This window comes from Oryzias melastigma, linkage group LG6 (assembly GCF_002922805.2).
Source record: "Oryzias melastigma strain HK-1 linkage group LG6, ASM292280v2, whole genome shotgun sequence".
Lineage (NCBI taxonomy): Eukaryota > Metazoa > Chordata > Actinopteri > Beloniformes > Adrianichthyidae > Oryzias > Oryzias melastigma.
Window position 1 is genome coordinate 22,613,448 of NC_050517.1, and position 14,702 is coordinate 22,628,149.

General features: G+C 42.0%; 1 protein-coding gene across 3 annotated transcripts in view; it reads right to left on the minus strand.

The window, feature by feature from the left end:
* The window catches only part of LOC112152726 (genetic suppressor element 1), a 44,060-nt gene extending 29,986 nt beyond the window's left edge, over positions 1-14,074 (minus strand). The window contains exon 1 of one of the 3 annotated variants that reach the window (XM_036212458.1): positions 13,539-14,074. In XM_036212458.1, coding sequence (XP_036068351.1) covers positions 13,539-13,575 — 37 coding nt within the window. In that variant the 5' untranslated portion in view covers positions 13,576-14,074. Of the gene's footprint in view, positions 1-545; positions 606-13,538 lie in introns of those variants that run through there. The other 2 variants (XM_024282486.2, XM_036212460.1) reach the window with 2 other exon arrangements.
* Between the last annotated feature and the right edge of the window lie 628 nt (positions 14,075-14,702).

Below are 14,702 nucleotides of genomic sequence, written 5' to 3' on the forward strand. Positions count from 1 at the left end.
GTCAAATCCCCGACATTTTACTACTGCAAACCGGAAATATGCACTACACCTTCACGATAAAAGCACAAATAATCATATTTATCATAAATTTAGTTGACATAAGAAGTATTGCATTTGTTAAGAGGTGGTTTACCCTAAATGTGTCTAATTTCTACTTTTAATTTTTACAAATTTAGTCATAAAAGGTTAAAAAAACTTATTAATGCTTTATTTTTAAAGGCGGAAGTGACGTAGGCACATTCCTGCTACCTTCACAATGTCAAACTGAATCGCTTTGATCAGCAAATCAGACCTTATACTTTAATAATTTCACAGTTCTGTAAAGCGTCTATACATAGCCGCTTTCGAAACGAATCGTCCAACACAAGTCATTTAAAAAAAGTACACACGAGCCACCAACAAAAAGAACACAAACATTGAAGCGAAACTACCAAAAAACTAGCCACAATATGGTTTAACCGTAGCATAAACACGGAGAAAACTTGTGTTCACGTGAGCATAAACAAAGACATTTGAGGTGAAATGTCAGAGAACGCAGAACTCACCGCTTCACGAGAGCACTTCCGCGCATCCTCCACTGAGAACGACGTGTGTGTGCGCGCAGCTGCAAACGGACTTCTGGTGACAACGCGACACGCGCGCGCGCGTTTGAGGATGCGAGAATGAATGAGAAGGACAACTCATTAACTATCCTCTGTGAGGGAGAAATGGGGAGGGGATGAAGAGGAGGAGGAGGAGGAGGGGAGCACCTGCTTCCCTGATGCTCCCTGGAGAGATGGAGGGATGGTGGGGAGGAAAATGTGGCCCCAGACTGCAGATACCTCCTCACAGCCTGGACATGTTTACTGTCCACCGGAGACAATCAGATCTGCTGAAGTCACCCCCCTCCTGCTGTTACTCTGCTCCACACAACCACCAACAGGCATGTTTCTCTCATTAGCAATAATATTAAGTTGCTGCCACAGCTAATGCTCGTCTACTGTCACCATTAACAACGTCAGAAGTCATTTATACTTTGGCTTTGTTTAATTTACACAAAATAAATAACTGTGCAACAAGTCACAGTGAGGAGTAACGTCCTTTATTTTGCACATCACTAAAAATGGAAAATGATTGTCAAATCATATTTAATTTAACAATATACCTATATTACTCAAAGCAAATATAAACATGTGAGTGAACAAATAGAACAACTTTTATAGAACTAAAACAAGATGACATGTTATTAATTATGGAGTTCAATTTGTGCCAAAAAGGTTGCTGTCTATGGTCCATGGTGGACACAAAAACATAAATGGAACTCCTTAACACATAAGGTTTCAGACTATTCTGAAGCCTGGACATTGAATCAACCAGCGAAAACTTTTGGGAAAAATATTAATGAATAAACTCATGATTGTGGAATAATATTCTAATAAACCAAATTCCAGCTTTAACCTAAGATGAACCGACTAGATCAGCCATTTTGGGAGGTTCTCCGCTTAGGTTAGAGCAGAGGTCTGCAACCTTCAGGGTCATTTGGGTCGATTTCTCACTACCCACAAACCAGTAGGAGTCAATACTTTACCCTTCCTTCACCCTTTAGAAAAAAAAATGCTGATTTGCATCTCTTTTATTCTTACTATTCTGATATGTGAACTATTTTTGCATAATTAAAATATAAACATAAAGAGAAAATAGCCTTTTTTCAAAAAAGGAAATAGTTTTCACTTTTTGAAATAGGTTCACGTGACTTCCTTTCAAAATAAGACGTCCTGTACCATGTAGGATCGTCTCAATGCAACAAATGTGGTGTAATGTCAGCAGTGATAAAATCAGTTTATTTTACCATTTGTGGTGCATCTCAGCAATAACTTTGTAAATCTAACAAACTAAAATTTAATCAGATCTAATTAGTTAACCTTTCTATCATATTTTTATAATTTTCTAATTTCCTGTAGTACATGGCACTCAATCTGTTAAGAAGTTTTAGTCCACCTTTGTCTAACTACAAAGCCTGACCTCTCGATTGTTGGAGCATTATGGGTAGTGTAGTCAGGAGACTCACAAAGAAATGTATGGTCCTTAACTGTTTGAATAAAGTTTATTTTACTTTTTTTTGTTACTTTACTCACTATTTTTCACTTTACTGGTTTGAAATTATTTATTTTTAACCAGAGTGCTGCAATGAAGGAGTCAAAGAGCCACATGTGGCTCCGGAGGCTCTGATTGGGTTAGAGGTTCTTGCTCAAGCCTCGCCACCTTCATGATGAAAGAAACAAGGCTAAACATAATTACTAAAGCTCAAAGACGAAATACAACCTCATTCTAATTTAATGTTGAATGATCGCGGAAAAAAACAAGTTAAATTCACCATTGTTGGTTAATGATGAGCATGGCAGTTGGTATCTTCCTCAACGAGAGTTGAAGCTCTCCAATTACAATTCATAAGAGCTCTTCAACTCAAACTCCTAAAAATGATCAGAGTTGGATGATGGCACTTTCAATCAAGCCGTCAACATTATTAGTTTTAATATTAGAGATGATTTTTTAAAAAAGAACATTACTTGATCTGAACCTTAAAAAAGATAAAAAAAAACAAGTCCTGTCAAACAAAATATAGATATTGTCTTAAGTGATGTTTAGTCAAAACCAATTAAAAGATCTAACATTTTAAAAGCAGTGCTGAAGCATTCTAACTGCACAAAAGCCTCATGTCAGATTGAGTTAATTACATTTTCAATGATTTTTCCCTCATAGTTTCACACTGACTTTATGAGGAATCAAGCCACAACCATGTTCACCGCTTTTCATCTGTCATCACGCGCTAAAAACTCCCTCAGCCAGCTTCATTTAGTCTAATATTTCAACATCTCCCATGGGTCCCTCCGTCTGTGTCTTTCTTGAACGTTCATCCTTTCATCTCCCCATCCCTCTCTCCCAGTCTCGGAAGCAGCTGCTCCTCTTTGCAGGTATTTACCAGCTGTTTTGCATCAATTTGCGCTTCAGAGTACAGATTTTACCTTGTCCATCTCACTGGCCCCCATGCCCCTCCCACCATTTCTTCTCGTCTTCCATTTTCCTAAGATGCCAGGCTCACAGTGGCACCAAATAGCCTTGATGTTTTCCTCAATGAGAAGACTGTCTCTAGAGCTGCTTCTTGTGATCCATTCAGCTAAAAACATTTGAGCACGCAGACTAACAGCCCGCATTTTTAGTTTCCTTTCTATGAAAAACAACAAGTACTTAAAGAGAAAAAGAAAAGAAAGAAGTGGGGCTCTATTATAATCCCCAAATCCCTCCTCTCTTGTTGTCAGACCCACACAAGGGAAAGAAGAAGTGAGCATGTGTGTGTGTCCGTGGAGTAGATGTGTGCGTCTGCAGAGACTGGTATAGACTGACATGATTTATGGTTTGGCGGTGCACTGCAGGCAGACACTTTCAGTTTTCTCTGAGGTGGGTGTCTCACCCCCATCCTTTGTGACCTACGCAGGGTGTGTACCTGTGTGTGTGCAGCAGGAATGAGCGAGATAAAGTGTAAAATGTGCACATGCTTGTGTTGTGAACCGCAGGTGCACGAGAGAGAAACCTCTTGATGGAAAATGTGCTGCCTGCTTGTGTCTGTGTGAGTGCAGGAGCGGAGGTCAGAGCTCGCGTGTGGTTTGTTTTCTCCGGGTGGGTTGCACTTGGCGAGGTGAGTGTAGGATCCCCCATTAAGCAGCGTGTAAAAGAGGCCAAGCGCAGAGGCCATTATGAACTCCAGCCTTAATAGCTTCAGGAATCTTATTGCCTCTGGAGACCTGGTCATTAGCCTATTCCTCTCTTATAAAGCCCTCTATCCATCACAAACATACGCACATTTGTATGCAGGCGCACACAAACACACGAGCGCATGCACCGCTAATTCATCTCCTGTGAAAGCGGGGAACAATGCTGGGGATGCTGCTGCAAGAACAAACCACCAAGACGTCCACAGATGTCTTTGAAAGCAGATGCACATAAACACATGCCCACAGATACAAACACACAGATGCTCATTTACAAAAGCGGCGAAGCATCGGCCATGAGCCCAAACCACTGATTATTTAAATGTATTCCTCCTTCCTCGTCCTGCTAAAGTGACGTGCAGCAGCAGCCGGTTAGCTGTGGTCAGGTAGGAGATTACAAGCAGAAACACTGTCACACATAATAGTACCACATGACTGGACAAGCAAGACAGGACACTCTACTACTCTAGATTAGACTAAACATTCACTTTTATCAACTCTTCATAGTCATTTTGCACTTCTAAGAAAGCCTAACGATCAGAATAGTCTTTATCTGAAGCCAGCTGCACAGACGTGCACATAAAAAAAGCGATCGCCATGCAAAACAGTGCAAGTCCATGCAAAACGATCATTGCAACGTGCACAATCCCACTCCTAAAAGTACATTTTCAGAGGAATTGTAGCTTTAATGAACACACAAACACATATAGAGTATTTAAATATGCTGTACATGCACACAAGAAGTACAGTGTGTACTAGGTGTACACAAAGCAAAGGGAGTCCTCAGAGAGGAGATACCTGGGGATGGAGACACGCTGGCAAAGGTAATGTTGTAGTCAGTCACTCTGTCCTCAGGTTAAACGCACACAAACCCACACTTAAAGCACATGCACGCACACACACACACGTGCACTGTGCAGTAAAGATAAGCACTAATCCTGTTTATTACCTCCTCCCTCCCTGCTCTCTCCCTCTGTTTTTCATTTTGTCTCTCCATCGTTTTGTCCCCCTCCTCTCATGTACCCCATCTCTTCTCCTCAAGCTTGTTTTAGTAGTGTGCACACCCTCACACACACACACACTGTCAGTTTACCCCTGTGATGTTTGTTGGCCTAAGGCTGTGACGAGGAAGCAGGAAAAGGGAGTGTTGATGTGTGCTGCTCTTTTCCAGCTCCAGCTCTGTTTATGTCCTGCAGAGAGAATTACCTTCCCTTTGTCTGTGTGAAGGCGCTGCTGCCTTTACCATCTGTGCAACGGATACAGTAGCAGGCGTGTGCGCGCCCTGGTGGGCATGCGTGTGTCACCGCGCAGCTGCATTTCTATAATCTCTGAAAATAAAGACATCTTGCAGGATCTGATGTATCACAGGGGGACAGATTGTTGTCAGATTAATTCCTTCACACTTGAAGTAATGGAGAAATTAGTACCGACAAAACAGTCTCAACACAATTTCTATTCACCCGCTTTTCTGAAGTTTTCAATCAGTGGTGATGACGCTGAGCATTTTCCCCTCTACTTCTCTTTTTCACCATCTCTTCCTTCCTGTCTCCTTCCTCGTTTCTTCCTTCTTTTCTCTCTCCAGATGGGTGGCAGGGAGCAGCAGCTTGCCATGGTCAGGCCAATTATTTACATAATTATGATCTCCCACTTAACCACATGATCCCTTACCTGGGCGTGAGCAATTAAAGTCGCCATCATTATGCAGATTATGTAAATACAGTCAAAGGTGGGGAGAGATGGCAAGCGAACAAACACACCCCTGTAACCGTGCTCTTGTTGTGTTGTTGGTTTTGTGCACGCAGGAGGCGAGAGGCTGAATGTGTGCGCCACAACGTGAAAGCATATGTGACAGATTACAGGGTTTTATTCATGCGCAAAATTTAAACTGTAATGACCGCAGTTGTGAGGGGAGAAGTGATAGTAAATTTAAGAGGTGAGGATGAAGATGGGGGTTCCCCAACCTCAGCCAATAAAACTGTCTTCAGTTGTTCTTAAATGTAATTTTAAACATATATACTTGGTAAAAATCATTATAAGGGGGCTATGTTATATGAAAGCAATCCGGACACGTTACCATCCATCCATCCATCCATTTTCTTGACCGCTTTGTCCCTTTCGGGGTCGCGGGGAAGCCGGAGCCTATCCCGGCTACTGATGGGCGAAGGCGGGGTACACCCTGGACAGGTCGCCAGTCTGTCGCAGGGCCTCCGGACACGTTACTCATTACTTTATTTCGCTTTACTTTATTTTGTCCACGACGCCTATTTGTGACTCTGCTGTACTCTGATGATGAAAATGTGGATGGTTTGTTAAAAAATTACATTTTAGCTTGTTTTATTTTTTTATTTTTTGGCCAAAATTCTTCAACTGCAATGCATTGTGGTCGATATTCACTAATGTAGTGAGTATTGATCCACAGTAGTTTTTCACAGAGAGTTTTGGGGAATTTAGTGCACTCAATCTTGCAATAGTAGATTTAGAAAAATATTTTGAAATGCAGTTAAATTCTTTTATAGGTAAATGTCCTCCATTATAAGAAAAATGCAAAAAAAAAGAAGTAAAAAATACCAAAAACATGATTTTTATTGGAGAAGGTCTTCAAAAATAACCCCCCACTGCACTGATTACACAAGTGTTACATAGCAGTAAATGGGTACTGACTTTCTTGTATCACAAGACCCTCTTGTGGTTACATGAAGCATAGATGATGACTCCAGTTTCTTTAATTTTCAAACCAGCTTTAAGGAGGAATTTAAACTATGGCTAATTTTTTTTCACAAATTTACATACAGTGTCAACTCAGAGAAAATAGCCGAATAAGTAAATCAAACTTTACTTGACTTTAGTCAACAATCACTATGTTTAACTATTCTAAAGTGACCTAATCAGATGTATTACTGCAAAAATCTTTATGTTTATGAGTATTTACAGTTATTTTGTTTTTAAAAAAAATGCATTTCTTTATTTCTGAAATGAGTTTGATAAATATGTGTGCCAACAATTAATGCATAAAATCCTGTAAACCAATAATTCAAATCAAATATTTATTTCTTATGTGTGTCTGGAATCACTTGTTTTAGTTTTCCAAAACACAAAAACATTTGTCCCCAAAATAACTTAAATATAACTTCAAGGACGCATTCTATTAGAAGCCTAGCAGGCACTAAATGACACTCTGACCCTTCGGTTGACCTCAGAGAAAGACATCAGGCTGCGCATGCCTTTGGTGGTGTGTGCATGACTGAAAATGATGATGTCCCAAAAGGCCCCTCATAAATTAGGGCTAGTTTCAAAGCTTTTTCCTTCTCCCGTGTGTCTTCTGACTTGAACTGTGTTAAATTGCCAGGATCTCTCTGTAGGTTTTCTTTGTTATTTTGAACTGCTGGGTAGAACTCTACATATGTGAGCTTGCTTCTCTATTTGCCAACATGGTGCGACCTGGAAGCAAGCGGAGCCATGCCCAAGGGTAATCAACAGGCTCTTTGGTGAGGCGACATCACAAATCCCACACTTGTGTGCGACTGGAGCCGACTAGTGTTGGGTTTTTGTGTAAAAACTCACAAAAGGAGGCATGTTTCATGCAGCTCCCATGCCTGAATGTAAGGGCTTTTAACTGTTTCAAAGCAGCTATAATCTGTGTTTAATCTCACATGCACACAAACACTGACTCCACACACATGCACACACACAGCGGCACGTTCAATCAATTATGTTTTGGCATGGTTCATGAACATGCAGATGGTGCATGACCAGCAAAAGCAGAAGACTATTCAGCTCTCGCTTGTATGTTTGCTTTTGTGCACTACTCTGTCAGTTACCACCATAGGATATTAATGAAGGCAAGTTTTTGCTTCCATATTTCCATTTTGCTAATCCATGCACCATCTGTTCCTTATCATATACCAAGCTGCCTTTAACAATTTTACTCTGAGCACACTCACACACACTGAACAACACTGTGCGTGTGTGGCAGAGCTACCAGGAGTTGTTGTTATCACCTCAGGTCAAAATCTGCTGGCATTTATCCCAATCTCCCCAGCTCACTGAGCAGATAGGCCTCACATATGTGTGTGCACGCATGTGTGTGTTTGCACGGATGAGATCTGACGTTTTGCTGTTTGTTCCTACGTAGACATCACAGAGCGGACAGTGAGAGCATGTGTGTTGCTGGCTCACGCGTGCTTTGAGAGAATCTTCTGTTAATTAAGAGCTCATTAGTGACACCAGCTCTTTTACCAATTAGTTCGCTTTCTTGCTCGCCTGTTTGTTTTGATGCTACAAAACACTCGGTTTTATTTCTTTCTTTCATTTTGTCTTCATTCCTGGGGTTGATTTTTTTTTCTTACAGTCTCTGGTGGTTAGAGCACATCAATAAGAGATTATTGAGGTTTTCACTTCCGTTTCGTTCCATCTACTTTTGCTTTGGCAAGAGAAAGTCATCCGGCTCCCACATGATGTTTGTGTGTGGTTGCTATCTGCTGCGTGTTATCAAGCTGTTGTCATGGTCTTTTATTCATCTCATTAATAACAGTGCCCTTGGGGTGGAGCATCGCAACCCTGCCTTCATTGGCACACACTCGTGAGCAAAAAAAAAAAAAAAAACACAAGTCCGCACATACACACAATTAACAACACAAGAGCAGCTTCTTTGGAGCCAGCACCCATTTCACCCTCCAGCGTCAGAACACATATGCATGCAGGAAAGAATTATGGCCAAACGCACAGACGGGGGTGCTCGCCAGCAGCTTCTCCACCCACTGATCCTCACACTGAGCACACGCAACAAATCGTGTCCTATTTAAATTATATTCACTAGAGGAGAGCCTGGATTCTGGACCCATAAGAGCACACACGGGGCTACCTGGCGTCTTCAAAACACACGAGTGAACTGACAGGGAAGCCACCGAAAAAAGAGAAAGCAAAGAGGGAATCAGGTTAAGTGGTCTTCCACCAGGCTGTCATCACACTCTGTCTATTGCAAAATAACATTTTACAGCAGAAAGTGAGCGGGATTTCTTTAATGTTGCTAAAAATCTGTTTACACCCCACTCAGCAACGGGTGTTAAGTTCATATCTCTTGCATTCACGTATAGCTATGTACGTTTTTACGACTATTTTTGGCCTCACGTGCAACTATTGAACCTGCTTAAACCAGGTCAAACTTTGACCAATCATGGACTCTCTCTCATAAGTGAGTGCAGTTTTACTGAAAGCAAAAGCCCGGAGCAAGATTCACTAAATTTGCGTTGCTTTGAAATTTTGCACCAAACCTCTTTCAAGTGTAGATACATGAGCTTGTAAACAGTAGAAAAACAGAAAGAAGTCCTTCCTTGCTTGTCCAGTGTGAACACCATGGGCTAAATATGCATACGAGAATGCAAGTTGAGTGTGTCCTTGAATGCACCTCACATGCCCAGTGTGTCTAACTACACACTACAATCATCTTTTAATGTATATTATCCAAGTAGTCTTTTAATGAGGATTATGTCATGTTTTGCCTAAATCAAACAACCTCTGCTGTTTACTAGGACATAGTTTCTGCAGGGCAGCTTCAGAAATTCACCTCTGAGTTGTGGGTGGGACTATTGGTACAGAGTAAGCATGTGCTCATTTCCTGTAATCCCGTTGTTTACATTCTCTCCCACTAGCTTACAGTCCCAACCCAACATTACTGGTGCAACGAAAAGCAAAAGCGAGCAATATTGGAGCCATCCAGATGTTTTGACATACCCAGGCCTGTTTTGAGCCAGATGACAGCTCAGACGAGGAAAACAAAGATGTTAATGGATCTGGTGATGCATCAGAATGGAGCCGAGCAGGGAGCTTGTGGCTTGCCGTTGGTAGTTTCTATGTAAAAACCACAATGTTTTCATCTCCTCCAGAAGTGATTTGAATAAGGGAATACTCAGAGATACAATGTTAAGCTTCATTTTCTTTATACATGTCATCCATTATGAGAAAAATGCTACAAGAACATAGTAAAATAATCAAAAACACAATTTTCCTTGGAGTGGGTCTTTATCACTCAGAGGGAACTGTTATGCTCAGCCCCACTTTCTTCATAATGTCAGACACTCTCTGAGCCTTGAAGTCATTTTGTCCTGCAGTCTAAGCGGCTGGTGTTTATTCGCCACTGATGTGCAAAATATCCACCAGACTCGCAGCACAATGAGCCCGGAGGCCTGCTGAGGAGGATGTGAGCAACACTTTGTGTGCGTTCAACTGACATCTGCCATAAATCAACAGCTGGGGTGTCCTTGTAGTCCAAACACATATCATGGAAATCGATGCCGAGGTCAAGTCGAACAGAGCTGCCCTGCCCCCTGAAAACACCACAGCGGCCAATAAATATGGCAGGCTAATGCGCACCTCAACAGTCCGGGTCTCTCACCCTGTTGACTTACAACAGTAATGTGTGCGCGCACAAAAGATGGCGCCGAGGGGATGGCACGAATGCAAATGTCACAGAGTGACAGAGTTCATTCTTTATGGACGCATTAGGTTGATGACTCTGTGAAGATGCACTGGGTGCAAAGTACATCAAAGCATTGTGGGAAAAAAAAGAAAAATTACAAATAGATAGATAGATAGATAGATAGATAGATAGATAGATAGATAGATAGATAGATAGATAGATAGATAGATAGATAGATAGATAGATTTTATTGATTATAATTATTTTAAAGACCCACTCTGATAAAAATTATATTTTTAACATGTTATTGTGGTATTTTTCTGATGCTGAAGGACATATATAAACAAAAGTAAGCTAAAAATTGAATTTCTGAGTATTTTTTTCTTAAAATCATTGTGAATCAGGAGCAGAAGAAAAAATATTATTTGGAAAACAGTATATATGGCAAAGAAAATGAGTTCTCAGCAACAGCAAATGGAAGGGGGCAGGGTTTCTCTTCAGGCTAAAAGTCCCGCCCACAAGTTAAAGGTGAATTCTAATGAACTACTTCCGCTCTGCAGAAACTATGTCCTAGAAAACTGGAAATGTATGCAGTTTTTTGTAAAAAAAATAAAAAATAAATAAAAAAAAGGCATAATCATAATTAAAAGACCACTGTGAACGCTTTTAAAACGGCTCACAAGATCAGTGTGGGTTTTTAAGTCATTGTGTGACGAATTAGTGCAGTAAAATGCTTTTTCAAGCCTGTCTCCTAACATCATCCAATAAGACCGTGGCGTTCTTTGGTTAGTGATGCTTTAACGTGGCAGACACACTAACACTAGTTTAATGTTGTTCAGATTCTATGTAACATCAGCTTGATTTTTTTTCATTGTTCCTTTCATTTTAATTTCTCACTCATATTCAATTTGCTGCACTTCTTTCACTTTCTTGACTAATCACACAGCAACCACTTCACACTGCTCACACACACACACACACACACATCCTGTCCTCCTCACCCCTGAACGCTGTCAAATGATCATTGAGGAGCGAGTGTGTGGCTGACACAGTCACCACAGCAACAGCGGTTAGGACCAGGAGGGGGGCTGGGGCATCTTCAAATGTGTGAGTGATGAGGGGCACACACACTCACACTGAACACACACACCTGAAACAGGTGCACACACACACACACAAAGGTGTCAGCTACATAAAAAAGGATATTTACACACATGCACTGGCTCTCCCACACACTAACCTGGCAAACTGAAAGAGAGGGATAAAAGCAAGAAAGGGGGGTGGAGGAGAAGAAGGGGGGGGGGGTCATTTCCTGAAGAATTTTTCTCTTTTTGTGAAATACAAACACACACACGCAGAAAAAGATACACAACAATAAAGCATCACATTTAATTTAAAAAGGACAAACAACACAAAAGAATGAACGATGAAAATGGAAGACCCCCCTCTTAAGTCTTGCAGGTTTGTTTAGTGATTGACTCCAACATGATAAAGTCAGCAAAGAGGTCAGAACCCAGGAGGAAGGCTGTCTTAAAACCTTACACACTCAATTCTGCACAAAGCTCCTTTTAGATGCCCAGAATCTAAGGGAGTATTCAGACTGGACACTTTTGGTTCGCTTAAAATGAACTAGAGTTCGTTTCCCCGATGATCCAGGACAACTTTTCAGTCTGAATGCACTCAAGCGGACTCTGGAACTGCTCATCTTTCGAGGTGGTCTTTAATCGCAGTGAGCCCAGTTTCCTCTGAATAGGCTCTATGCTCGGAGTGGAACAACTGAACCATATTGGCTACCGTAGCCTTTCAATACATGACGTAAGCAGAGAGCCGCGGACAAATGTGGAGCAATGATGCAACAGCAACTCATTGAAATGTGGTTGGATGAATGCAGGTTCATCAAAACAACTTTTCACGTGATACACATTTCTTCTCACACCTTCTAGCTGTCGACTTCTCAGCAACTGACTTTCAGCATGCCTCCACCGTACCAATGCAGCAATAAAAAGTCTTGAACCTGACGTTGATACAGACGCTAAAAATTGGTCAGTCAAAGTTTGAACTATCCCGACAGGGATTGCAAAGCATAGAAGTTGTTCGGTCTCATGTTGCTTTGCCCCGCACTCGAAATTCCTGGCCAATGGCTGAAAAGATCTTTAGTCACATGGTTTTGTATACAGACGTTAGTCCAGAACAGAAATCTGCAGTCTGAATACAGACCGAACACAATCTTCAGGACTCGATCCGGACCAAATTAAGTGGACTCGGTCCAGACTGAAGGACTTTTCCAGTGTGAATACACCCCCAAGTTTACACACTTTTCATCTCCTCTCTCAGCTTATCATCTTATACTTCGTCTTTAAACTAACCTCCAATTCTCCCTCCAACTATTTCAGGTGTTCAACCTTTGACCTTTTTAAAGTAACCTCACAACAGCTCCACATTGACTGTGAAGCTACGTTCACGCCGCCCTCAGCAACACGTGATCAAGCAGCCACTTCCAATAAAAACTCTATGTAAACATGCAGAAATCTGCATTTTTTATGTGAGGTTTTATGAGAGTTCTCAGGCTCTACCTACAAAACCACTAAACGTTTATTGCAAGTTAAACTAGGTCACACTTTTGACCAATCAGAGACTTGGATTTGGTAGTGATGTATAAGTGACACCAAGTCTTTTATCCATCGGAATAGAAATGGAAAAAAGATTTGAAGTATTGCACCAAGCCTCTTCCACCTGTAGGTGGCGCACATGCGCAAGTAAACAGCAGAAAAAGAATAATAAGAAGAAGAAGCCCCTCCCTGCTTGTCGAGTGTGAACACCATGGGCTGTACTCGCGTTCAACAAAGCGCTGAACGGATCACGTCCTGTGTGTACGTAGCTGTAGATTTCACATAGTTACATAAAAGTCTTAAGAAAGTCACCATTCAGGAAGTTAAAGCTTTTTGAAGAATAAACTAGGACCCCAAAAACCATTTCAGGTCAAGCACACGTGACAAACCTAAATCAACCTTTGGTTTCCAGGTACAAAGTCTTTTTTATGTGTTTTAACGTTTTCAGAGGAGTAGAAGAAAAAAATATGAGCATATCCCAGAACAGACACACAATGCTTTTGTAGCTGAAACAAAAAATATCTGTCAGGTTTGTGTGTATGTGTGTGTTCTTCCTCTTCTTAATTGATCAACAAGAGATGTGTTACCAACAGCATTATGAAGCATGACACGTTCAGAAGCACAGGCTAACTTCTTAAAGTGACAACACTCAAGTCAGTAATTATGAGCTGAAAGGAGGATTTAATTGAAAGCGATATCAGTTTAACGGAGACACTGACACTGAGCTGCTTCCAGAAATGTGAAATTAGGAGGTGAATGAAACCTTACCTGGGATGTAGAAGTGTGGAGTCTTTAATCCAAACATGATTTCCAGTCACTTTTCCACTGAACTGAACAGTTGGGCTGCAGGGAGGGGGCCGCCAGGGGAGAGTCAGGCTTTGCTCGGCAGGGTCAAAGAGTAGGTGTAAGTCATCAGACTGCCTCCCGCTCTCCTACCGGGTCGCTTCGGTGTGAGGAGGGTCAGTCTCCTTTACAGCTCTCGTGTCGCTTTGGGAGCAAAGACTAGCGGGGAATGGAAAAAACGAACAGAGAGACAAAAAGAGGAGCAGAGAAAAGGAAGAAAAAAATCCATTCGAGGAGGATGGGTGACAGCGTGCTCATGCCATCTTTCACTGAAATCGTCTGGGAGCCTCAGAGAGAACTGGGAGGGTGACAGGAAGGGTAGAGAGTGAGGAGGGAGGGAGAGAGAGACTCCTCAGTTGGTGTCCTCTCCTCTTTTAGTCCTGTGCTTTGTAATCCCTTCCTTGCTATTCATTCAGTGGCCTCTTGCTCATTTGCTGTATAATGATCTGTTTTTGTCTCTATAGCTGCTCTATCCTCCCTCCTCTGCCTCAGTCCCACCACTGACTGCTCAGCTTAGCTCAGAGGAGGAGGAGGAGGGAGAGAAAAGAGGGATAAAGGGAGGGAGAAAGAAAAGAAGAGGGGAGGAGAATCATAAGACAGATGACGGAGGGAGAGATGAATGACTTAACCCGGCGTGCACGCACGGCGGTGTGTGTTTGTGTGACTTGGAGACACAAGGACGGATGATGTAGCTGGTGCGAGGAGGAAGACACTGAGAGGAAAGGAAAGAGGGAGGAAGAGCGGGTGTTGATGCAGTTCTCATTATCAGTAGATTGGACTGGTGCCTGAGTGACAGCTGATTCATCATGGGAGAAGGGAGGGAGGGAGAGTGAAGGGGAGGAAAGAGCGTGTAAGTGTTTGAAGGGAGGGGGTTAAAACCTGCCCTTAAGCATCTGCTTCTCTTCTTCCCCCCCTCTGGTTCTGAAAATCACCCGCTCTGGATCTGAGGCAGGATCTCACCCCGATGTGACCTGCATCAGTGCTTCATTCATGCAGTTCGAGTCCCTGAAGTCTCACTTCGATCATAGTTTGATTTCCTGCAAAATCCTTCCCAGTGGTTTTTTAATTATAATTATGCTGCCCAAAAAC